The sequence below is a fragment of the Mastomys coucha genome, unplaced genomic scaffold, assembly GCF_008632895.1.
Source record: "Mastomys coucha isolate ucsf_1 unplaced genomic scaffold, UCSF_Mcou_1 pScaffold21, whole genome shotgun sequence".
NCBI classification, from domain to species: domain Eukaryota; kingdom Metazoa; phylum Chordata; class Mammalia; order Rodentia; family Muridae; genus Mastomys; species Mastomys coucha.
The window spans coordinates 156,413,393-156,439,664 of record NW_022196904.1 but is presented as its reverse complement, the minus strand read 5'-3'; the positions used below and the strand labels follow the sequence as shown (position 1 = coordinate 156,439,664).

Genomic DNA, 26,272 nt, shown 5'->3' with positions numbered 1-26,272 from the left:
GGGGGGGAGGGGAAGAGGAGAGTCCTAGGAGGCCAGAGGGCTGAAGAGACTGGCAGATAAGATGTGCTTTATCCATCAATGTTGCTAGGGAGGCAGCTTCTCGAAGACACCCAGGCACATAGTGGGCCACACAGGCAGGCACGGGCACCAAGGTAAACCTGCATAGGGGCACATGGAGGTAGGCACACAGGCCTATGGACAGACACACGGAGGCAGGCTAGTGAAAACAAAGGCAAAAGGGAAGTCCTAATATTTACACAGAATGACACAAAAGTGACATTCTGCTAAAAAGAGTTACATAGCAGATGATGTCACCACTTGCTTTGAAGTTCCCTGGACATCTCTTGCTAGCCATTTTGTGCTGACCCACAGTCCCTCAGATGCCCAGCATTAGATATCTTGGTCCATGGTAGCTATCCATATCATACCATGTTGTCTGAAATAAACTGGACTGGATAGCTCTTTATTCCTGACACAGTAGCAAATGTGTAAAGGTACTAGGGTGAGTGCCAGGAGAAAGCTCGGTGACAGGCCCTTCCAGTGCCCACTGACTGAAAGACTCCTCTAGTTAAAAATACTCACGGCATGGCCCATGAACCAGACTGGTTGTGTGACAATGAAAAGACAGATGTAGAAAACACACAGCTCCACAAGGGTTCTGCTCCCAGCTGAGGCCCATACCCACATACCAGAGAAGGGACAGTGAGATGCTACATAGGGATGGGATCAACACCTGCTGTCAAAAAAGTGACTACATCATGATACTGTGCAACAGCTCAGGTATGTGTCCACAGAGCCAGTTGGCTTCCATACATAGCTAGCTACACAGAGAAAATTTGTACTTGTGTTCATACTAACCATACAAAGGCCATTTGCCCCTTGCTGTAGATTATGCTCAATGCCCTAAACATGTGCTCTGAGGATTTGACTTAAGCACTAAGGTAGAGCTCCAACCCAGTGGGAAAGATAGATACTAGAATATTTCAAATGCAATAGATAACCAACAAATCCAACCAATACACAATCCCAGAGGTACAAGTCCCATTGCGGAAACATAAGAGACTTGAAAAATCAAAGCAACCTGACTCCTTCAAAAATGACCAGTTCTACAGCAACGGAGTCCAATGGAAGTAAATAAGATGAGATCCCAGACAAAAAATTTAAAAAGACTATTTATAAGGATGATCAATGACACTAAGGACAACACAAGTACATTTCTACATAGATTTAAGGAGACAGCAAGAAACAGTTGGACAAAGGAGGAAGTCAATACAGGATAGGAAAGAGAACGCAATAACAATGTAGAAATGATGAAAAATAATAAACTGAAATTTGGAAATGAAGATCTCAATAAATCAAATAACAACAAAAAGCTCAGTAGGAAGCCTTACCAATAAACGGAATAGAAGAGCCAGAATTAAACCTACAAAGCTACAGTCATGTGACTTTGGACAAAAATGCCAGAAACTTATGTTGGATAAAAACGCCCTCTTTAGGAAGCAGTGCTGGGAAAACTGGATATCACATACAGAATTAGGAGATACATCCTCATCTCTCATTTCTTACAGTGTATGAACATCAATTCAAAATGGAAGGAAGAATTTAACGTAAGAAACTCCAAGACAATTAGTATAAGACACAGAGAAAACACTTCAAGATGGCAGCAAATGCTCTGTGCAAAGAATCCCAAGAACTGATGAATGGGGTTGCTTGAAACGAAAAAGCTTCTGTACAGCAAAGGAAGCAACAAGAGACAGCCCACAGGAAACATTTGACAGAGGCCAGTACTTAGAATATATTAAGGGCACTAAATACCGAAGAATGGAACTACCCAGTTGATAAAGGGGCTAAAGAACAGATGGTTCTCAAAAGATGAAGAAGAGTTGGCCAAGAAACACATGAAACATACGGGATCTTTAGCTATCAGGAAAAAGCAGCTCCAATACTCTGGAAGTGGAGGCAGGTGGGTCAGGAGTTCAGGGCCAGCCTGAAACATATTGGATAAACACAGACTCTTTAGGTGGGGCTGGGAAAACTGGATATCATGTATAGAATAAGGACACTAGGTCCTTCCCCACCAGAAAAAAAGGAGGGAAAAAAATAAAAGTGTTAATGAAACAATCATTGAGAGTATATCTCACCCTGATTGAGAAGAGCCTTCATTATAGGAAGGGTGCGGTTCATGAGCTCCTCTAACTGAGAGATACGGACAGTTGATGGCTTTTGGGACAAGAGTTAGATTTCTTTCTGGGAGTGGCCTCTAGTAGGTCAACCACACTCCAGTGGATGACCCTGGATCATGAGTATATATATGGGCTACACAAATTTGACTCTGTGGGTTATTAAAGAAAAAAAAAAACCAAACAAACCAACAACCAGAAAGTAAGGACATGAAGTCTGGTGTGGGCAAGGAGACAGACCTTGGAGGAGTTGGGGTGAATATCGTGAAAGGGCTTGTCTAAAATTCTAAAGAATTAGTAAAGACTAAAAAAAGAATAGTTAAGAAAAACAAATGTTAATAATGTGCTGGTGAAGGTGGATGGTCTCCTTCCTGGGAGTGTACATTTTCCAACCCTTATGGAGATGAGTATGGCGGGTGCTCAGACCCTGGGGACAGCACCCGCCTCTGACCTAGCTAACCACGTGTGGGCTATGGACCTGAAAGGCTCTCAGTTGCATACTGGAAAGACATGGGCACATCCATATTTATTGCATCACTATTCTCAGTAGTCAAGCTATGGAAACATCTCAAGTGTCTATTAGCAAATAAAGAGGCAGAGAAGATGTTTCATGTACACACACAATGGAGTGTTATCCAGCCACAGAGAGCAAGATTATGTTATTGGCTAGAAAATGGGTATACCGGGAGACCATCATGTTAAGAGAAGCAAGCCAGGCTCCTACAAATATTGTATATGTTCTCTCGTTTGTGGTGCACAGGTTGTATCTAGACACTCGAGTCCATTAAGTCCATATGAAATGAAAGCAGAAGGAAAGGAGACTAGTGGAGGGCATTGAGGGGCATGGAGGGCATTGAGGGTAAATGCACACAATCTACTTGAAACTGTACAACCATTGAATGTACAGTGAATATGGACAAATAAACAACAACAAAAAAAACCCCACAAAATCCTCAGCCCACATTAATAGTTCTAATTAGAAAGTTCACATCCTCAGCTCTGGAAAAGCACTATAAAAGCATCTGACAGAGGTGGAGACATGGCGCAATGCTCAAGAGCACTCGCTGTTTCTGCAGAGGACCCGGGTTCTCAGCACTCACATAATGGTTCCCAACCAGTATCTCTTCTGCTATCTTCTGGCAGTGCACACACACGCATACATGCAGAAATGCTTCTACATGTAAATTAAATAAGTGTCTTATAAAAGTATTTGACAAAGTCAGCGTAAGGCAATTGAGTACCTAGCTAGGCATGATGGCTCACACCTGTAAACTTAGCACTCGGGAGGCTGAGTCAGGAGAATAGCTGTGAGTTTAAGGTTGGTCTGAGTTGCATACTAAGTTCTAGGCTAATCTGGGTTACACAGTGAGACCCTGTGTAAAAGAACCAGGCGATGGTGGTGCATGACTTTAATCTCAGCACACAGGAGGCAGAAGCTGGTGGATCTCTGAGTTGAAGGCTAAACCTGGTCTATAGAACAAGTTCCAGGACAGCCAGGTCTACACAAAGAAACCCTGTCTTTAAAAGCAGGCAGGCAGACAGACAGACAGACAGTCAGACAGTCAGACAGACAGAGAGACAGACAGACAGACAGACAGACAGACAGACCAATACCCCCCAAAACTTAAAACAATACAAAAAGATTCAGGTACAAACAGATTCTTCCCTGTGCTAAGACAGCAGGGATAAATGTGAGACCAGTGCCCCACTGTGGTTTAATGAGGTACTACACCAAACAGCACTGGTCAAAACCCCTTCTCTATTGTCTGTTTGGACTAAATTTTCATCCCCGATTTCAAAATTATCAGAAAAACTTGACCTCAGCATATACATAGAAATTTAACATTTTTATTTTTATTGACAAAAGTATAAAAGGCAAGGCTGTCAGCAACAGCCACAACCATGTCTTGCCTAGCAAATAACAAACACAGTAGTGCTGCCCCTGTTTAAACCAGCTCTCTGGGCAGCGAGGGTGAGAGCACTTATTTGGAGCATTTACTCATTTCTGTATCAAACAATAACAACAGCAACACATTTATTGCAGCTTTCGAATATGCTAAAGCCCACTGAATTATGAACGTTAGAGGGTTGAACACTGCATGTGAATTGAATATTTTGTTTTTTTTTTTGTTTTGTTTTGTTGTTTTGTTTGTCTTTGGTTTTTCACGACAAAGTTTCTCTGTGTAGCCTGGCTGTTCTAGAAGTTGTTCTGTAGACCAGGTTAGCCTCAAACTCACAGAGATCTACCTGTCTCTGCCTCCTGAGGGCTGAAATTAAAAGTGTGTGTCATCACCACTGCCGGACAATTGAACATGCTACTTAAGCCATAGGAAAATGTTGTTTTCTTTTTTTCTATAACAGGTTTCTTTGTGTAGCCTTGGCTGTCCTAGAACTAGCTCTGTAGACCAGGCTGGCCTCGAACTCACAGAGATCTGCCTGCCTCTACCTCTGTCTGCCTCTGCCTCCAAAGTGCTGGGATTAAAGGTTTGTGCCATCACTGCTTGGCCTGAACTGTATGTTTTTAAAATCCCCAATAAAATATCTATTAGTCATTGACACTGTCTGATATGAAAAAAAACAAGGAAAGTCCATGAAACTGTCATATGCAAGAAGAGCTTAAGGAGACACAGCTGAAAGATGGTGCTGTGTGGGCCCTGGAGGGGACCACAGAATAGGAAAATAGACGTTAGGGAAACTGGGGAAATGGGAATAAAGTAGAAGCTTATGTTAATGATAATTATGCATTAATGTTGGTTCATAGCTGTGACCAATCTATCATTCCAATGTAAAACACTCCCAACAGTGGGACTGAGTCACTGCAGCTATGCTGTTAACAATTAAATGGCTATTTCAAAATAGCTACAGGACAGGACTTTAACTGCTTCTAGCATGAAAAAATGATGTATGTCTGAGTAGTGCACATGTCTAATCACCACACACTGTATACATGGATTGAAACATTATACTATACCCAGTGGATGTGTCTAACTGCTCTGTGCCAATTAAAAATTAAACACAATAGATCCCAAGCACTTCGGAAGGCCTACGTGAGAACTGAAATAAATTAAGACAAAATAAGAAAGTAGGGAGTGTTTCCAGGGCCACAGTTCAGCAGGAGCATGGAGGGTGACTAATGGGATTACAACAAATGTTTCCAATGGCCAGGAAAGAGTATGTTAGCATCCTTACCACCAAGGAATGGTGGATGTATGTGGTGCTAAACATCCCAAGTACCCTGACCTGATCAACATACAAAATACTTACATATCAAAACATCAAGCTGTACCCAGAAATGCATACAGTATACATCAGCCAAGAAGCAAGAGTTCATGTGGCCCCTCCCCACAGGGCTTGCCACGCCCCTACCTTTGAAGACATGATGTTCTTAACTTCCTCATCGGCTGCACAGTGTGTCCCAGCCAGGTCCGGGTTGCTGCTGCTCATCACACGGGCCTGCATCAGCTTTGAACTCACTGCAGCAGCAGATGTGCGTCCATATGTGTGGTATCGGGGGTCGGGGACTACGGTGGTGGGGCCGCCTGTACCCCAGTAGCCAGAGACATGTCAACAGACAGGACAGAGTCGGTCACAGAGCTTGAGAAAGACCCACTGAGGGAGGGGGGGGCGGGGAAATGTAAACCTAGCAGATGGGGCCTTGGGAAGAACCCTCAATATTATGCAGCTGTGAGGGGCAGGGGGACAGTGTTGGGTAAAGAGGGCAGGGTGTAAGGTGGGGGCGGGGACTGGGGAGGACTGTGGGGGGACTGGACACACATGCTTGGTACCAATCTGTCACCAATTACCAGAGTTTCTGAATTCTCAAGGAAAAACGAGAAACACGATTTTTTTTCCCCAGACAGGGTTTCTCTGTGTAGCCCTGGCTGTCCTGGAACTCACTTTGTAGACCAGGCTGGCCTCAAACTCAGAGTTCTGTCTGAGAACACTGTCTCTGCCTCCCAAGTGCTGGGATTAAAGGCGTGGGCCACCACTGCCTGGCTCGAGAAACACGAATATTTTTGTTTGATCAATATTTGAATGATGAAATCTTGTAAGTCTTAGAGAAAGGTTGTTGAGAGTTGAATCATCCACAGTCATCTTTTAAGGATAGGCACATGCAATATTTCAGAGTGAGTCCAACTCTGGTTTAAAAATTGGACTGAAATTACAGATTTATGTAAAATATGACTGCAGAGACTTAAAAAGGTGCCAAATTTATTTGGATGGGGGATTTTTAAAAGTCTACTGATGATATTTTTACATACCAGGCTACCCAGGCATTGTGATTTATGGTCTATGCAAATAACTAATAAGAACAGTGAAATGGGTTATTATTAACTTAGCTGGGGGCATGAGAACTTTTTTTTATGGGTTTTTATGTTTTTTTTATGTTGTTGTTGTTTTGTTTTTTTAAGACAGGGTTTCTCTGTATAGCTCTGTCTGTCCTGGAACTCACTTTGTAGACCAGGCTGGGAGAACTTTTTTTATGTAATGAAAAGTTTAAGAACTTTCAATGGTGTTACTGCCGTAGGATAGGTACTGTTTTCTTTGCTGTTATTCTAGAATCTCACAGTGGACAGTTCTCCATCATTTAAAGCAGATCCTCAAAGTGGATCATAAACTGGCAGTGGGGTAAAGGTCACTGAGAAGTCACTGACTAGGCAGAGGCAGCAAGTACAACATAAAAAGATGGAGGGGGAGGGAGGGAGAAGCATCTAGAAGCTTTTAATTCCAGCACGTATATAAGTTTTACTCTGAAAACCAAAACTGAACCTTTAATCCAGTGGCAGTGGTCTGAGGTGGAACCCTGCCAGATCCCTGCTCCCCCCACACCCCCCAGGAAGCACTACCTGGCTTGGGTGCATCCCTGTGCAGCTCAGGCAGCCGGAACACGTAGTGCACGTAGGAGGCCAGCAGGCAGTTCCTCCCGTGCTGGTCCTTTCTCAGGTCCTTGCTGTTGTGCAGGCTATTGGCAATGGCCACCACAGACTCAAAGGCAAACTGGGAGAAGTTGGCTGAGGAACCAGAAAGAGAAAAGAGAAACTGAGGGAGATGTTCTCACGCTAATAACAGTACGTCTTGATCACTGACTACCTTAGCCAGGCAAAAGAAACGCCCATGGAGGCGGGTATGTTCCAGTTAGATCCAGTGTTCCAGGTCGGCTCACCACAGACATGCTCAAGTTCCCTCTGTGTAGCTCAAGCTGGCCTAGAACTCACTGCAATCCTCCTGCTTCAGCTAGAATTACAGGCATGATGGCATAACCCACCAGGCCTGGCTCACATCTTTTTTTTCTCTCCACTGCAAACAGCACAGTTTCCCACAGCTGGGACATGCCCATGTCTTTTATGCCATTGCTCTCTAAACTCAGCTGAAAACTGGGTGGCTTCTCCAGACGGACATTATCAGCATCACCTTGGGCTTGAGCCTTTGGCCCTACCACAGGCCAGCTGAACCAGAATCTGCATTTCAACAGGATGCCCAACAGGTGTGAGAGCAATGCATAAACCTGTCCTCCAACATACACAGGTTATGTCACTCCCCACAGTGGGTCCATGCAAACTGTCTGTACCCAATTGGTCTGGTGTTCCAAGCCCATCATAATTTGGCTTTGGCCAACTTTGTGCCAGTTTCTGCTCAGATTCAGCTACGTCTAGTGAGGTAGCCGTCAGACTATCCCATTCTGTGATCTTTCCTCCTTCCTGACCTTGCTCATGTGGTCCTCCTCACCTGGAGTGGCTTCCTTGCTTCTTTCTACAAAGTTACACTGACCACAAAGTCAGACCACCCTTCCATGCTCAGACTCCTGCATGAAGCCTGCAGTGCCCCGCAGTGATAAGAATCCAAACCATATCAGTTGGTAGCTATGCCTGGTGGTAAGTGCAGCCTCCCCGGGAAGACTGGAAACCGACCCCAGGCCTAGTGCATTTCTCACAATTGTTTTGTGTCTCCTTCTACCCATACTGTGCCTTCCATAGTACTAGACAGGGCAGAAGCAGGTTCCAAATGAATGGTTGCAGACTAAGCCCTTCATTGTCCTCATGTGCGGATTTGTGTACATTTGTTCCCGTGTGCATGTGTGTGCAGAGAGCCAGATGCTGACAGCAGATCTCCCTCAACTGTTCTCCACCTTATTGTTTTGATTCAGGCCTGAACTTGTCAGGTAGGCTGTGATGGCTGGCCAGTGAGCCCCAAGTATCACCACCAAGAACCAGAACTACAGCTGCACCCACAAAATCCTATTTAAAAACATTCTCAACATTTATTTGTGTGTGTGTTCTTGTACCATGGGGCAAACCTGGAGTTCAGACAACTAGTTATGGAAGCCAGTACTCTCCTTCTACCATGTGGATCTCAAACATCTAATTACATCATCAGTCAGGCTTGGAGACAAGCACCTTTACTTGCCGAGCCATCTCATCAGCCCTAAGAACCCATGTTAATGTTCTTTCTCTCTCCTTTCTCACCCTTCCACTCCCCTGCTTTTCTTCCAAAACCACTTTTTTTTGTTTATACTTACTCATTTTTTTTTTTTTTGATGTATATGAGTGTATTGCCTGCATGGATGTATATGTACAATGACAATGCCGTGCCTGTAGGGGCATCAGTTTCCTTAGTGTGAACCATGTAAGTTCTGGGAACTGAACCAGGGCCTTTTGCAAGAGCAACAAGTGCTTCTGACGACTAAGCCATCCCTCTAGTCTTCTTTCTTCCTTTCTAAAACATGTAGGCAGTAACAAAACAGTACTGGGCCTGACTTCCTGTCAAATGTTGCAAAAGTTGCTCCCAGCATTTGTGGGTTTGTGAATAGCCATGAGACGTTAGGCAAAGTGCATCTGCCTGCCTGCCTGATCTAGTCATGCCTCCTCCCTACCCACAGGCCTCTCTACCTGTTTGGCCAGCAATGACCATGGGCTGCACAGAGAGCTGGAAAAGCTTATCCAGCACCAGGTGCAGGAAGAGCACGAGGGGCTCCAGGCGGGAAGAGTTCAGGCAGATGATGCTGAGCTTTAGCTCATGTTCCAGCGTGTTCTCTGTGATCTTCTGGTCCAGCACACGGATAGGGAAGGTCACCTGGCTCTCCAGGGAGTGGCAAAGGGTGAAGAACTTCTCCAGGTGGTTATCCTGAGAGGGCAGAAGGTAGAAGACTCTCAAGAGATGTTATTCGTTCAACATCCACCCAGGAGCTTGGCGCAATCCCTTAGCCAGTGCTTTGGATTAGCAGTCAAAATCCCAGATGCTTCCAGCAAAGAAAACGGACTCATTTGTAGAATGTGGTATACAAAATAGGACCTTTTAATAACTATTAATCAGGCTCCGACTCATGCTGTGGGAAGTTGGTGTACTAAGTGTCACACTGTCAAGAAAGGGCACAAAGCAGATGAATAACCCTGACCGTGGCAGGCCATGGCATCCCTTACCTGGGTGTGAACGGAAGAAACGGCTTGCACTTCAATATTAAATACCCCCTTATGGCCCTCGGCCCACTTAATGGGAGGATTCTGTAAAGGGACTTTCTGTGTTAAAGAAAGAGAAAGAGAAAAGATTAGCAATGTAATTTCCCTTTTGAATTCTTAACAAGCAGTACAAGCAACATGTCAGGAACGTCAAGGCTCTGCAGATGGAGAACTTCCATAGCTAGACTTGGGAGACAGAGGCCTTTGTCTCAAGTTCAAGTCTACAGCAAACTAGTTATTTTCACACTGAGAAGTAAAGCACACACACAGGGGTAAGGGGTGGGTGTGGGTGTGGGTGTGGGAATGGCACTTAGCATTTGTTGAAATGGTGGAAGAGTTAGATGAGTGATCTACCTCTAACCTCTGGTTCAACGCCTATGGTCTTGGATGCTAGGAATGTAATCATGTGATCTTCCCATCAATCAAGAGATATCAGGACAGCGAGTGGGAAACTGAATGGGTTTGAATGCCAGAAATCACTTTCCTTTCAGCAAAGTGTTTCCAAGTGGCAGTCCTGCTTGGCTCCTGCTTGCTCATTATGCTTCCTCCACTTCATTTACCTCCAAAACCTACTCCTTAGGCCTTAGAAATAACTCCTTGCCTCAAGCTCCCATTGGTATTACATTCCTCTCGAGAGAGATGAGAGGGTGCTGGAACAAAGAGGGCCTAGCATGGGTGTTGCACCTCTTTCACCATGATGGCAGGAAGCAGGCTGTGCTTGCAAGGATAGGCCAAGGGGGCAGCGATGGACGTCTCTGAATAGCACAAGCTGGAGTCCAAGCTCACAGAGCTCTACTTGGCCCTCAGGGTATTGGGCTCGTTGTGAATTGGTGGTTAATGTCTAAAAGTCAGCAAAGTTCATATAACAGGCTCATTTCTAACTTGAGAGCTGGAAGATCTCCCAGCATGGTACCAGTCTGTGGAGCAGAGGCAGCCATAGCCTTTGAAACCCATGCACAACCCCCAGAACAAAACATTCTACTAGGACCAGCCTCACTTATGTGTTCTGCTGGCTTCCTGTAGACACTGGAGTTTGCATTTGTGATCTAGAGTAGTGACATTCAATAGAAATCCAATGGGAATCAACATTACATTTTCATTTGAGAGGGCGGGCTATATAGAGAAAACATGCATGTGTATATGCACATATAGAGGCCTGAGAATAACTTTAGGAAGTTGGTCCTCTCCTCCTACCATGTAGATCCTGGAGATCAAGATCAAACTCAGGTCACCAGACTTGGTCTCGAGCACCCTCACCCATTGAGTCACCTCAAAGGCCTCAAAAATTTTAAGTTTTTGGAAATCCCATTAAAGAACATTGAGGGCAATTTCAGCAGATTATCTCATCTAACGCAGTATGGACTAACCATTTCCTCAATGACAAACCAATATAAATTAATAAAGATATTATTTCAATACCAAGTCTTTGAAATTCAGCTCATATGTACTGTCAGCTCTGAGTCAGAACCAGCACACTCAAGATCTCACTAGCCACTTGCTACTGCTGTATCTGATAGCACACAGCAGTGAGACGGGCTGAGGGTGAATCTATAGGTAGGAGAAAGAAACTAATATTTACTTTAACATTATTTAGTACTTGAGAAGCATCATTTCAATTCATGCCCACTACACCTTCTAGTCAGATATGGACTTCATTTCATCTGTGAGAATCAGAGGGTAAATATTTTATCATGCACCTTGCATTGTATGTAAGCAATATGACCACACTCACACAGTTGGAGTGTGGAAGATGTCATTTGGGATTTGGATTTACCTTAAAAATCAAGTTTATATTGGCATGAGGGTACATACTTGTAGGGAGGCAGAGGCAGGAGGATCAGAAGTTCATAGACGTTCTTGGCTACCTGGTGAATTTGTGGACAGCCTAGGCTATATATATTTTAAGACTCTGTCTTAAAAAACATTTAAAAAAGATTCAACAAAGTTACAATACAAACTCCGGTTTTACTCATGCTTTTGAAAAACAAAACAAAACAAAACAAAACACAGGAGTTCTATTAAATTGGAAGGTGGAGCTTAAAAATTGAAAATCAGGTTTGTGTGTGTGTGTGTGTTTGCTCTTGTTTTTTTTCAAGACAGGGTTTCTCTGTGTAGTCCTGGCTGTCCTGGAACTCACTCTGTAGACCAGGCTGGCCTTAAACTCAGAAATCCACCTGCCTCTGCCTCCCAAGTGCTGGGATTAAAGGCATGCACCACCACTGCCCAGCATTGCTCTTGTTTTGTAACAATGGCTCACTAGGCCTTACACTCAATGATCTTCCTGCCCCAACTTCACTCAGACTGGGATTACAGCATGCACCACCTTGCTTGGCTCTGCAAAAGCTGTTGTGAGGGGTTACTGTATGACACTGTATGCCGAGGACATGAAGATGAGCTGGAATGGCTCCATCCTTAGGCTAGCCTGTGGTATCAAGGGGGAATAGCTTTAGTCTAAAACAAAGGAAAAGGGCCAGAAAATGGAAGTATCAGAAAATGGAAGGGGAGAAAGACTGTGAAGGGTCTATCTAAATTCAAGGTCCTGGACATTTCTTCAACTCACAACCCAAAAGAATTAAAGGAAGAACTATTGATGATCTGAGCCCCAATGTTTTCAGACGAGCGTAAAAACATGATCCTGGTGAGGAACTACAAAGGTGGTCGTGGAATGAAGAAAGGATGATATTCAGGATAATGTTAAATTTTAAGGTCCTCTGATTGTATTGTGATAGAGATATATCTTCAAGATACATGATAAAATATCTATGCGTAAGATGATCTGCTTAAAAATACTACTCATTGATGTAGACCTCTACTAATGGGTGGAGAAATGTGATACTGAGCTGAGAGCCATGGGACTGACTATCTTTAGACTGGGGTATTGCTACAGCCTGCAAAAGCAAGAGGGACAGCCAGGACAGGAAGGGCATTAGCTCTGGCATTGGCATCTTTACAGTCCACCCACCAGGCTGTGACCACTGGCCCACAAGAGAAACTGCTGATACAGGCCTGGAAACACTCTGCAAGGCTTCTTGACAAGTACCGTGTCTATCACAAGTGGGCTCAACCTGCCTCCTCATCCACAGAACTCTGCACAGCACAGACAATTGCATGCAGCACTGCCTCAGGTGCACGTTGCACCTACAGAACATTCTGGTGTGGTGATGACGTCGAAATGAGTAAGATATTCATCCCATCCTGTCAGAACAACGTGCTCTCAGAAAAAACAGTGTGCTTGGAGATGACAGCCCTGGAGAACCCAGTGAGTAACATCCCCGGGAATGGGAAGTGGGTGTGGGGAAACGATTCCAGACCATAGCAGGACCGGAAGCAGCTGCCAGACAATGCTGGTTACCTCAGCCGAATGTATGGAGTAGTTGGGTGGTAGTTTTTCCAAGGCAACTGGTAGACAGTAGGATCCGGTTTGAAGACGTTCATTTAAGAGAATCGGCAGCCACTGAAACAGATGGTATCAAGAGCAGAGAGGGTTTTACAGCTGCATGCAATTCGGGCGATTTATCTAGAGCTCACAGCCATCAAACAAAACTAAACAATGATTAGATATTGACCGGGTCTCCTGGCAGTGGATTCAGTCCCGTTCTTTGCACTGTAAATTCCCTGAGCATTCCTGAGATGGTAATGGCAATGATTTGCTGCTTTCTGGGCCCATAGAGTAGCATTTTTTTCTTTATGGCCTCTGTTGGCTCCTATCTGAATATCAAGGTTCATTTACCTTTCATGGTTTTTAAAGAAATAACTTTTTTCTCCCTGAAGAGCTAATTCTACATGTGAAACACTTACATTAAATGTGGAAATAACAGATATTGTAATGGTTCTTTTCTTTTTTTCTTTTTCTTTCTTTCTTTCTTTCTTTCTTTCTTTCTTTTTTTTTTTTTTTTTTTTTTTGAGACAGGGTTTCTCTGTATAGCCCTGGCTATCCTGGAACTCACTCTGTAGACCAGGCTGGCCTTGAACTCAGAAATCCATCTGCCTCTGCCCAAGTGCTGGGACTAAAGGCGTGGCCACCACTGCCCGGCAATGGTTCTTTCTTAGATGTTCTTTTAGAGATTTACCGCCCACCAGCTTTCCATGGGAGGAGCCTGTCATTCTCTAAGTAAAGCTGCTTCTACTCTCTGCTCTAATATGCACCACATATTTTGCGGCTCCTGACAGGAGAAAAGCGAGTGAGCAGGGCTGCACACAGTCTCTGCAGGGACCTTGGCTGGTACACACCAGCAACTGCAGGGGGATGCAGCTTGTCGAAAGCAACTCACCGAGTACCCCAGAAGGCTTTCTCCAGAGGCACCTTGCTTCTGCTGACAGCTGATGTGGTAGAAGGTGAAGAGGAGATGGTGATTCACTGTGAGCTTGGCGGGAAGCTTAATTTTCACTTCTTCATAAAAGTCAGGAGACCTGTATCAGAAGCACGTTGTATGCAGATCACTTTCAGCCAAAGGGTGAGTCCCTGGTTACAAGGTGGAGCACACGCTGCCTGCTGACCCTTTGCTCCCACGTGCCTGCATGCCGAAGGGCTTTTTATTTCACATTATCCTGCTCCTTAGCCATTAGGCCTTGTGGCCACACGGGTACTAGGAGAAACATTCCACCTACATAAAACTATCACAGTAGGAAGGTTTTGCTAGACAGAGAGGACTTTCCCCATATGATGGAGAAACAAGTCAATCTGAAGAGGATGGGATTCTGAGTATGGCTACGTCCTCTTTTCCCATCTCAGCCCCATCAACAGGCCCAGCACGTGGCTCTTCTCATCAATAGACTGTGCTTAGGCTTCACAACATCCCTCACTTAGTCCCCTGACCAGCCTGGCCAAGGTTCACGTGAAGCCCCTAAAGGAGCCTGGTTATCAGGCCAGGGTGAAACCCACAGTGACGTCCTTCCTCCCCCGAGACGTGTAAATGAGGTTAGATAGTCAGCCCTGTGAGCCATTTTATTGACATCATCGAATATACCATTCTTCATTTGGTTGGCAGATGACAAAATGACCAGAGAGAGTTGGGCTTTGTTTCGGGCCCTCTGGATCTCAGACCAAGTGAGAAAATACTCTTCTTCTCCTTTTTCTTTCTTTCTTCCTCCCCCTGCTGAGTCAGGATTTCTCTGTGTTGCCCTGGCTGTCCTGAAACTCACTCTGTAGACCAGGCTGGCCCAAAATACTCTTCTTTATTTAATATTATAAAAGTGTCCCTATCATCATTTTGTAAGTAGTCAGAATTATATTAGATTCTGGAAGGTATTTCTTATCAAAGCTTTAATTATTTATAAAAACGATGCATTAGCAACACCGAACAGGTGTAAGCCCTTCTGCTTCTCTGTTACCATTTTGCAAAAACAGTTGGGAAAAGCACTTGTGGAGTTAGAAACCAAAACCTAGGGGACATTGAAATAGTTGTGGTATTTGTTCAGGATTCTGAAATATACTTACTTATTATGGTATGTAATAGCTGTGTATACTTCCTGCAGAAATTCAGGCCCACTGGACTTCCCAAAGATGACCTGTTTGTCAACATGGAAGGAACCAAGCTTAGAGGGATTTTGATCTCTGTGAACATGTGCTACCACGCCGACAAGAAACTGCTCTCCCAGAGCTGTAGTTTATAAGTTAAGGCTAAGTTCTACCACTGACCAAGGGCACAGGCTTGTGAGACTGGAAAGCCAGAGGTCTCTTTACTGCCTCTGTGCATGGACATATATGACATCACATTCATTTATCCCAGGTGAGACGCCAGCATCTTTCCCCCTCCCAGGACAAGGACTTAGCCTTGTGGGTGATGGTAGTCTCCACTGCCCTGGCTATCTGTGTGCAGATAGCTCATGGAGTCTGCTGCAGCCCCGATCGTACATGATCTGACTAGTGAACTTGCAGCAACTACGGACCGGGCCCAGGGCCTGTGAGTGGAGAACTGGCTTACATTCACCACCACTGTCCCTACCTAGGCTGAGAATGTTGGCCACACGCAGGATGTGCACATACACACTTGGAAGCCTGAATGGTGGCCTGCCGGGGCAGAGAGGACTAGGCGAGTCCTCTAGCCTTCTCTTTCCTTCCAAGCTTCCTCTTTTCCACCTTCCTGCCACTGTTGTAAGAGGTCACCTTGGATCAGTGGGAGAGAGGGCAGACTCTTTAGGAGGTAGATCCATGGGGAAGGAAGAAATTACTTCCACCAGAAAAGGATGTGAGGGAAAAGCCCAAACCTCTCTCTCTCCCACTTTTCGCTTAGGCATTCTTCCCTATCCTCCATGTGTTGCAGGGGATCAAACCCAGGACCTCCATGCATGCTAAACAAGTGTTCCCAGTAGCTACAACCCGAGGTGAATATTAGCTGAATTCATACACTGAATTCATACACTGAATTCATACACAGCTAACCAACTGTGTCATTTACTAGGAAATTCTGGTGATAGGGGCCTCTTAGATAATACTATTCTAGCCTGTGTTATTAGTTTATAATCTGACTCAGGATGAAAGTCCATTTCCAAAAGGTGTTGCACTGGTGTATTTATTATCACTGGGTTTTGCTTCAGGTTTGTTCTACTCACGTTCACCTAAGTGCATATGTTGAAGAAATTCAGCCAAATAGTGAACATCAAGCCACCTTTTAACTCTTCAGTGTCAGAATGGCCTCGCTCTGTGGGCAATGTGGAGAGACCCCCACACCACCTTTCAGTCCTTTAAAATGATCTTCAGCTCCAAGGTGCAGCATCTCACAAAGGGATAATGTGGGAAAGAGACTTAAGACCGGTGCTGTTTCCCTACCACGTTCCTGTGGACAATTCTGGACTGGCCAGAAAGGTTCCTGCATGTAGGCTATGCTAGAACAAAATATTGTATACTTGGGCCGGATGTGGCTCACCGGTAAAGCCCTTGTCTAGCATTACCAAGAGACCTTGGGTATGTGGTGGAATACTCTGTATGCTGAGCAACTCTCGATTTTATCCCCGTGACCTGGCAGGGGGAGCCCAGCCAACCAGAAGCAAACACTACCCATCTACTTACAGGCATAGCATTGCTGGGGTCTTCTCCACACATAAACTGAATCTTTATTGTAATGTTCCGGGCAGATGCTAGCTTGTTAGCGAAGTTCAGTCTCTGTGGGTATACGTACAGAAGGTTTCTGGAAGAGAGAGACGCCAATAATCAGCAGTCAATCGTGTCTAGAGTCCACCTCTGCTTTGGTTTAAGTTCAGAAGTTGCTTTCTAAGGTGGTGGCAGACCACTGTGGATTTTTTTTTTGTGAGACATCACCATGGTATACTGTGGCCAGGACCACAGGGGCAGGGGATGGTACAGCTCAACAACCATACTTCAGACCTCAGGTTCAGGTGTTGCTCTACGAGCAGGTGACAATGAGGACAGAGGGTTGTCTCAGCAGCTGTGACAAGTACATGAACCTTGTGTTAGCAGATCCTGAGGACAGGGTTGGGTCACACTAAAAGTAGAGGAAGAAACTGCAGCCCAAGGATTCTTCTGAGCTAGGTGTAGGAGTGTAATACTTGTGATCCCAGAACTCAAGAGGCACAGGCAAGAGGATCATTGCAAGCTTGAGGGCAGCTTGATGTACAAAAGGAAATGCAGACCAGCCAGGGGTACTGCAGCACAATTCTGCCTTGAAAACAAAAACAATCAAAAGACAAGACAGGACAGAATCCAAGGACTTTCTACTCAAATATCTTGTAGTAAGGAATGCTTTCAGGTAATTCAAGAAGAAAATCAATATTTGGAACTCTCAGAACACAGGAGCTGTTGGTTCATGTGTAAAGTTCAAAGGTCATGGGGCAAATACATAGCATTCTTATGCTTTGTTGACCCTGTCTCTCTAATCTGGGTGCTCACTGGAGACAGGATGGGGTGAGAGTCTAGGGCTGGTAGGGTTGCAGTGGCCTTTCTGGGCCACCCTGACTTCACACAATAGTATCACCGCCCTGACTCACCTTGGATTTTTGCCCTTTGTTTTAATCTGTCTTTATCCCGTCCTCTTGTTGGCTCTTACTCCTGTCTACACTGAATACTTCTCATACTCAGAGGAAAAGGAATGTAAGACAATGATCTAAACTTAATTTCAATGGCTAGACTAGTCAATGAGCTTCAAATGTTGGAGTGTACACAGCCAATTCAGGAACACAGATGACGGGTCACAGTACAACAAAAGGGGGGGTCTTCAAGTCAGAGGTACCAAGTGCAAGCCAATACTTTTTAAGATGAGAAGATCACGGCCTTGGGAGATGAGGTGGTTTCCTCTGAGAGTCAGTCACTGAGAGCAGAAGACCCAACACCCACTGCGTCTTCTCTGCCCTCTGCTGTCTCAGTGGACCTGCTGATCTCATTCATCAGTCAGAGTAAATCTGATACAGTTGAGGAACAGGTGCCATCAAGAGTGGGCACTGATATATTAATGTACTGAAGGCAGTTTATGTTGGTGCCACAAGATACATGTGTGTGTGTGTGTGCGTGTGCGCATGAATGCGTATGAGCATGTCTGTCTAGGGAGTATGCACTCCTCTGTCTATTGCTCCTTCTTGTTTATCCTCACTGCAATCATGTTCATAAGCAGGTTAATGTTTATTGAGCAGTAGGCACAGGATTTCTTAGGAAGGGTTAGTGGTGGAGCCAAAAAGCAGAGATTGAAATCCATCTTCGCTTCTTCTACCTACGGCTTTGACAGACCGCTTCTGCAGTTAGGCTTCCCAAAGCCTCAAGGGGACTAACAAAGGCACCAACTATTAGGCTTTGGGAGGGGCAGAGGCCTGCTGCAAGTTCCAGGCCAACCTTGGCTACATAGCAAGAGACCCTATTTCAAACAGCCAAAGAGAGAAAGGAAGAGGAAGAGGGAGGGAAGGAAAAGAATGGAAAAGAAAAGAGAGAACTGATTAACAATGGCTATTCGAATGACAGGTTCTTCCACACAGTGGGCAAACCAGAGGTGCACTCCCCTCTCCCCTCCCCCCTATTCTCTTCCTCTCTGCTACAGACCACCTTCATTTGTCACTTGGAGCACAGAAGTTCCTTCTTTCATTCTTTAAAAAAATTACCTATTATTTTTCTGTGTATGGATGTTTTATCTACACATATGTCTGTGTACCACATGTGTGCCCGGTGCATGCAGAAGCTGGAGAAGGGTGTTAGAGCCCTGGGGATTGGAGTTAACAGATGCTTGTGAGCCATCATGTGGGTGCTGGGACTCGGGACTCGAGTGTGGGCCCTTTGGAAGGGCATCCAGTGCTCTTAACCACTGAGGCATCTCTCCAACACAGCAGTTCTCTCTCCATTCACTTTTGCTTCCTAAAGAGGGGTCTTTGAAAAATATAAAGAGCTCGTGTCAGGCCCTTCCCTACAATGGCTTCCCAAGCTTTTATTGTGGGTCTTACTTGACCTGGTTCTCTTTTTTTAAGATTGATTTATATGTGACCATTTTGCCTGTGTGTATGTGTACACTCTGTGGGCATGCCTGCTCTTCTTGAAGGTCAGAAGAGGGTGTCAGATCCCCTGAAATGAATTATGAGCCACCATGCGGGCACTAGAACCAAACCTGAACACTCTTCAAGAGCAACAAGTATTTTTTGTTTGTTTGTTTGTTTGTTTGTTTCTGAGACAGCTCTGGCTAACCTGGAACTATATAGACCAGATTGGCTTCAAATTTACAGACACCCACCACCTGTCTCTGCCTCCCAAGTACTGGGATTAAAGGCCTGGGTCACCACATCTGGAACAAGGACTCTTAACCTCCGAGCAATTCTCTAGTTCTCTGACTTTAGTTTACATTGCTTTTTCCACACTGACTTTTTTCTTTTCTTTTTGGCTTAGTATGTTTAAAACATACTCCTGACCCATTGCCTTCTCTCCCGCAGTTCCCACAGCTTCCTCAGCTTTCTGAATACTGGTGATTCAGATCATACGGCACAGCCTCCCAGTTTTTTCCTGACATCTTATCTAATTGATCTACACCACCACCACCCCACATCTCTCTCTCATATACAAATACAGGCTCCTGTTACTTTATAGTCACATCATTCTATCTATACATAATTAGGATTATGAAAGTAATATGTGACCACGGATGTATTATGTGCACAGGTTTCCACAACTGAACAGCTGAAAAGCATAGGAAAGTATTAGTATTCTTCTTTAGAAGAAAACAGCAACTATTAATTATTCCTGTGAGGAGAACCAAGGCAAAAACTTTAGCATATTTCTGCTTAGTCTTTTTCCTCATACAATAAATACTTTAAAAATCAAACTATATACAACTTTATCATGTTTTAGTGTCTAATACCATTTTCTAATGTCATTAGATATTCTCCATAATCATGATTTTAATGGCTGAACACTATTTCATATAATGAATGTGCTGCAGTGTATAATAGTCCCCCAAAGCACATTTATCTTATTTTCCCCCTTTCATTGATTATGGAGCTGTGATGAACCCTTTGTCCTTTGCCATGCAGTAGAAGTTTGAAAGAATTCTCTTAAATCCTGGAGTGCTCTGGTTTTCATTTTAGATTAATTGATAGGCACTGATCATCCTTTAATGCTGTGCTTGGGGGAATAATGAGCTAGGGTTTGAAAATGCTTTGAAGTAGCTGATGGGGGGCATGTAAGTCACTCTAGCAGTAGCCTGCTGGACTGGACAGTGTGGTTCGCTGTTACCACTCTCGTCTTAGGCCCCAGGAAGTGGGCACCACAGACCTGCCCCCTACAACCCAACACCAGTCAACTGTATTACACAGTGCTTCTGAAGGGGTTGCTGGACCTTTGGTTCAAGTGTCACCAGCACAGCTGCTCGAGATTCTGCACATACACACAACTGAAGAAAAAGTCTTAGAGAATTTGGTCCAACATCCCTTTTTGCAGACCATGAAAATGACTCCCTGAAGAATAGAGTGACTTTGCCTAAAATATTTTCCTAAGGACCACCATATTGCTTCCTGACAAGAGTGCTAAGTAACGTGTTCATCAGATTAGCATCTCTCACAGAATGAACAGAAGAGAGTAGAGCTTTTCTTTTGAGAGGAAAGATCTCTATGTCTGGTCTGGAATCCAGAGCTTGTATCAGAGAAGAGTAATCCTAGTCAACTGGTCAACAGGCTCATGTGATTTATAACATAAACTAGTATTAAGGAAAATTGTAAGAATTATAGTATTCAAGAACCTGTAAGAAGACAGTTCATACTGTAAACAGGAATCCCTTGTATGAAGGGTGAAGCTGTTTTGACAGGCTCTGTAATAACTAGAGGCTATGAATGTGCAAGGCATTTGAGACTAATCTTATTATTATTTTTTTTAATCACATTTGGAGAAATGTAATCAAAGAGATGTTCTCTACTTATATGCATCACAGCTTAGAGAAGGAGAAAGTTGGATGTTGCCCTTCCACAAAGTGACAGTTTTTTGTAGCTGTGAGCCATCAAGTACTTGCTGGGATTTGACCCGAGGACCGTTGGATCCACAGTCGGTGCTCTTAACCATTGAGCTCCTGCTCCAGCATGTATGTTACCCTTCCAAAGAGTGTTTTAAGGATCCTTCAGATGGCTTCTCTTGATTAGCAGCTCTATAGGTTGTTAATTCTTCCCACAGATTCAATAATATGCCATTTATACTTTGTATGTATGTATGTATGTACATATGTGTATGTTCATTATCTTGCAGTGTGTGGATGTCAAGCCTAAGGTCTTACACATGCTAGGTAAGCACTCTTATCATTAAGCTGTATCCCTAGCCCTCAGCTTAGTTTAAAACTCATGCAAGGTCCAGGACTAACTGTGGAACTGTGGCCATTCATAGATCAAACTGTGGCTTGAACTCTGTTTTTCTTACCATCTTGGTACTGTCCTCTATTTCCTTTGTGCAGAACAGGTTAGCCCAAAGGAACATTTAAAGTCACAGCATAAAAACACATTAGTTTGACTTTTCCTAAGCTTAGTCTATCCCTTATCTATACGTGCAAGGAAAGAGAGAAGAAAAGAAAGAAAGAAAGAGAGAAGAAAAGAAAGAAAGAAAGAAAGAGAGAAAGAGAATAGCCCGCCCCTAGCCCTTTCCCCCAAGACAACACTCAAGCACTCTCTAGAGGCTTATACAGTCCTGCTAGGATCAGGGAGCAAGTCACCTATCATAGAAAGCATGTTCGCTTCTGTTGGGACAACTGGACAATTTAAATGGCTCTGTAGCTAAGCTTCGAGATCACATCGGCCAGCAGGAAAGGAAGAAAGTAGAGCAGCCTGAAAGGCAAACAGGCCAAAGTGTGGAATAAACCCTCTGTCAGGGGGACACGCTGGCCACAAGAGTGAGGTCCACGGAGAATTGTCACGAGCCAGTGACAGTCCTGGAGCACAAGCTGCTGCCGCTGATCTCATGAGAGCTCATGAGCTTTCTGGGCAAAGGTGACAGATGATGTCATAGTGAATATCTTATCCCTGATCAGGTCAGGGGACCATGACTGACGTCAGCAGGATGGAAATTATGCCACAGGGAGGAGCGTTTATGAAAGCGGAGATAGTTTTCTGGTTAGTGGGAGTAGAGAGCGAAGTAACCCCTTCATGCAGTTTTGAATAAAATATATCTGTGTTTCTTAGTTCAGCCCTTGTCAAGGTACACAAGGAAGGCCAGTCAGCAGAGGCAGAACACGGCCTCTGGAGACTCCACCTCAGGCTTAGAGATCCCAAGGAGCACCATGGATAGCATCAGCTATCACTGTTCATGACCACCTCTTCTTTTCTGTGTGCATCTCTTTGAAAGTGGATCGGAGGTGAGTCAAAGGCTTATTTTCCATATACCATGTTGAGTGAAAACTCAGAATATAACTAAACAAACAAACAAACAAACAAAACAAAAAACCACCAAAGAACAACAACAACAACAACAACAAAACAAAAACAAACAAAAAACCAAACCAAACCAAAAACCAAACCAAACCTAATCAAACCAAACAAAAAAAAATTCTGTCAGCTCTAAAAGTAGGCAAAACATGAGGGCCTGTGAAAGCAGGGACTAGAAAAGACTGGGAAATAAAAAGCAGTAGGTTTGATTTTGAAATGGAATTGGTGTCAATTTTAGTTTTCTTTCTGTTATTTCAATGTGCAGCTGTTTTTTAAATGGAGAAAGAAAGTACTAATTTTCTATTGTGTAGGCTGTCTTCTTGTGCTGCTTTGTACTGCTGGTAACTTATGTGTTTCTGTAGTAGAGCAAAATGGGTTTTAAGTTCATTTCCTGACCTACTGTAAAAGGTTTGCCGTCAACTGTCACGCACAAGGATGCCTGTGAACATGGTGACATTCCCAAATCTAGAGATCTCAGCAGAACTGCAGAGTCTGGAGATCTGGGGCCTGGACCAAACCCTCTGGGTTGCTCTTCCCACCTCTCACTTTCTCTAGCTTCTGTGTCTTTCTCTTGCTTTCTCTGCACCTTTCATTTGCAGGTGTATCTCTCCCTGCCTCTTCCCAATTCCCTATCTCTGTGTTTTTCTGAATACCACCCCTCACGCTGTCACTGCCTCTGTGACAATCTGAGATGCTCCTCTTAAGGCGGTCTCTGGTCACCAGGCCCATCTGTTATCGAAACCTGTTTCTTAACACTTTTTTTTGTTGTTGTTGGTTCAAGACAGGCTGTTATAATGTTATATAGAGTATATACAATAAATGAGGAAGTCAGTACATTTTAATATGTATTAAGTAACACATGCTCAGATGCTTAGAGCCTAGGGAAATCTTAGGTCTTAGATATGGATTCTGGAAGCTTGGGACAGGAAAATAGCTTTTTCTATCTTAGAAATTGAACTCCACATGACTCAGCTTTACTGCTTGAGCATACGTATACCTAAAAGTCTCTATATCTTACTCCAGAGACACTTGCTGATCGGTGTTCATAACAGCCCTACCTACAACGGGAAAGAAATGGAATGAACCCAGATGTCCATCAACAGATGGATAGAAAACGAAAATACAATATATATATGCAGAATGGAATTTTATTCAGCTATAAAATAAAGTATATTATGAAATCTTCAGGAAAACAGATGAACTGTAAAACATATTAAGTGAGGTATCCTAGACTCAGAAAGATACATGCTAAATTTCTCTCTCATATGTGGATATTAGCTACTAATTCATATATGTTCATTATGTGAGCATGTGTGTGAACAGAGGCCAGAAGGCAAGAAAGGCAACCCTCAAAGACAGCTGGGTAATAGAGCACATGTGATTTAAAAGTGGAGTGGGGAGTACAGGGGGTGGTGGTGGAAGGGCTTTGGCAGGGACAGGGAACAGGGACATGGAGGGTGGAGGGGGACTCAGCTAAGACATGTATGGAAATATTATATGGATATCTGCTACTCTGGAAGCTAATAAGTCAACAGGAAGGTAAAATAATAATATTAAAAACAAGTAAACAAGCAAATACAAAATCCTTCCAGGAATCAGCTAGTAGGCTCATCCCCATCTAAACCCTTGTCCCTGGCAAGGGGACACTCTCTTAGTGTTTTGGCCCTTCTCTGGCTATGGAGGGAATACATTTCTTTTCTTAAGGTAAAAAAAGAAGAAATTGGTTTTTCTGTGTTATTAGCTCCACTGAGACATGTGTTGTTTTAATAGCAAACTGGTGATACACCCTGCATTGAAGCAGATGGTCTGCACTGGATTCTCCTGATGTGATACCACTCAAAGAACCCCACATAGGAAAGCTCTGTGCTTTCTCAAAGCAGCACCGTGGCCATTTCAAAGTAATTTCAGAGGTGCTGCTGCTGTGGAAATGCAGGTAAGCCAGCCGCCCCCACTAGAGGCTTTGCTGCAAATGGAAAAGTGGGTGCCTTTCACCTCTTCAGCAGCCAGCAGATGCCCAGATGCCTACCAGTGTCAGCATCTGTGGCTAGCTGATGGCCCTGATGCAAGCCATCGAAGGAAAGGGGCAAACCAGATACACCATAGAAGCAAGGCAGAGAGCTGAGGCGGCGACTCTAGTTTGCCATTCACATTCCACTTCCAGGGAGATCTATTTTCGATGTAATAGGAATGGCTGGCATTATTCCACATTTACTATGGACAGGTGCTGCCTCTCAGTGTTGGAGAGAAGTTTAGGGTTTTAATACACAAAGTAAAGTGGGAAATCTCAGAACTTGGACTGGTTTTGGTTTTTGACAGTGTTTCTTCTAGGTATACCACCCTTGGCCTTGTGAATGGGTGCTGTCAGGCCCCGCCTTTAGAGCTCAGTATTGTATATGTTGTGGAACTACTTAGGAGTCCTACCAACCTAATGTGTCTGTCTTTTTTTTTAAAGTGGAAGTAGGCTTTGCAAACACACACTCGCAAATGCTCTACAATTCTGCCACTGGCAGCTGTCCAGAGAGGAGCAAGAGACAAGTGACATCTGCATCACCTGGTGGTCAGCATGACAAACTGCCTGACATATCCACCTTCAAGAAGCACTGGCCCAAGAGAACTGGTTTGTTTTTAATCTGCAGACATATGAAGCCCAACAGCTGATAGGAAGCTCAAGGTCAAATGTGTAGCTTACTTTTTGAGAAACTGACAAAAACTTTAAAAAAAATATTTAACCCTCAACTTTGCTGAGGGATAAATGGATTTCTCTTCCTTTATTTTCCACATACAGTAGTGTATGGTGGTTCTCATGAGAATGGCCCAGAGGCTCATAGACTTGAATGTTTGATCTCCAGTTTGGAGGACTGTTTAGGAAGGACTCAGAGGTGTGGTCTTGCTAGAGGAGGTGTGTCACTGAGCTCTGAGCTTACAAAAGCTACTCTCTATGCCTCCTGCTTGAGAGTCAGGATGGAAGCTCTCAGCTCCGGCTCTAGATCCATGCCCGCCTGCCTAGCTTGCTCTCTACCATGATGGCTATAAACTAACTCTGTGAAACTGTAAGCGAGCCCCCAGGTAAATGCTTCCTTTTAACAGTCACGTTGCTCATGGGGTCTTGGTGTTTCATCCCAGCAACAGAATAGTAACTAAGACATGATCCCTGTAGGCTCTCTGACAGTCTCTCAAGGCTCGTAAGCAACTGCACAAGCTCACAGCCCTTGTTGCCCCCTCCCCTGCCGTTCTGTGAGCGTGGGCTCATGTCATCAGCAGTGCTTAATTTGTTTCCAGCAGTCTGTTAGGTCAAGTGCAGACTCATAAAGGACTCAGTGGAAAAACCAAAATGGAAAGGAAGCCCAGCTATGTGGGGTGAAGAGAGGTTGCCTGACAACAATACACTTGAAGAGATGTCATTGTGAAACCGGTGGCTAGAATACAAGTATACACTAATAGGAAGAGGGACAGAAAAGAGGAGGAGCCTGAGGAGCTGCGTCAGCAATAGCATCATCATCATCATCATCATCATCATCTTCATCATCATCATCATCATCATCATCAGCAGCAGCAGCAGCAGCAGCAGCAGAAGCAGCAGCAATAATGGTTGCTGATTCACCATCTGTGACCTGACTGCAGGAACATCAGAAAACTGAAATCTGATAAATTGATAGGGGATCTACATCACCCCTTTCAAGTGACACCAGAGGAATCCCAGCTTAGTTTTGTTGTGGTGTGTGTGTGTGTGTGTGTGTTGTGTATGTATACGTGTTGAGGCCAGAGGAGAATGTGGGCATTCTGCTCTATCATTTTCCACCATATCCCAAGGTGTCC

General features: G+C 44.2%; 1 protein-coding gene and 1 long non-coding RNA gene across 3 annotated transcripts in view; one reads left to right on the top strand and one right to left on the bottom strand.

Moving 5' to 3' along the window:
• Positions 1-26,272, bottom strand: part of Dock8 (dedicator of cytokinesis 8) — a 210,216-nt gene that overhangs the window by 66,247 nt on the left and 117,697 nt on the right. For both annotated transcript variants that reach the window (XM_031389985.1, XM_031389986.1), the window contains 8 exons: positions 16,644-16,761; positions 15,072-15,142; positions 13,906-14,044; positions 12,987-13,088; positions 9,599-9,694; positions 9,068-9,302; positions 7,028-7,192; positions 5,547-5,719 (listed from right to left, as the gene is read on the bottom strand). In XM_031389985.1, coding sequence (XP_031245845.1) covers positions 5,547-5,719; positions 7,028-7,192; positions 9,068-9,302; positions 9,599-9,694; positions 12,987-13,088; positions 13,906-14,044; positions 15,072-15,142; positions 16,644-16,761 — 1,099 coding nt within the window. The remainder of the gene's footprint in view (positions 1-5,546; positions 5,720-7,027; positions 7,193-9,067; positions 9,303-9,598; positions 9,695-12,986; positions 13,089-13,905; positions 14,045-15,071; positions 15,143-16,643; positions 16,762-26,272) is intronic.
• Positions 11,947-24,982, top strand: LOC116103687. Its single transcript, XR_004123540.1, has 4 exons — positions 11,947-12,893; positions 22,214-22,386; positions 24,227-24,389; positions 24,909-24,982. It is a non-coding gene; the product is annotated as an uncharacterized LOC116103687 (long non-coding RNA).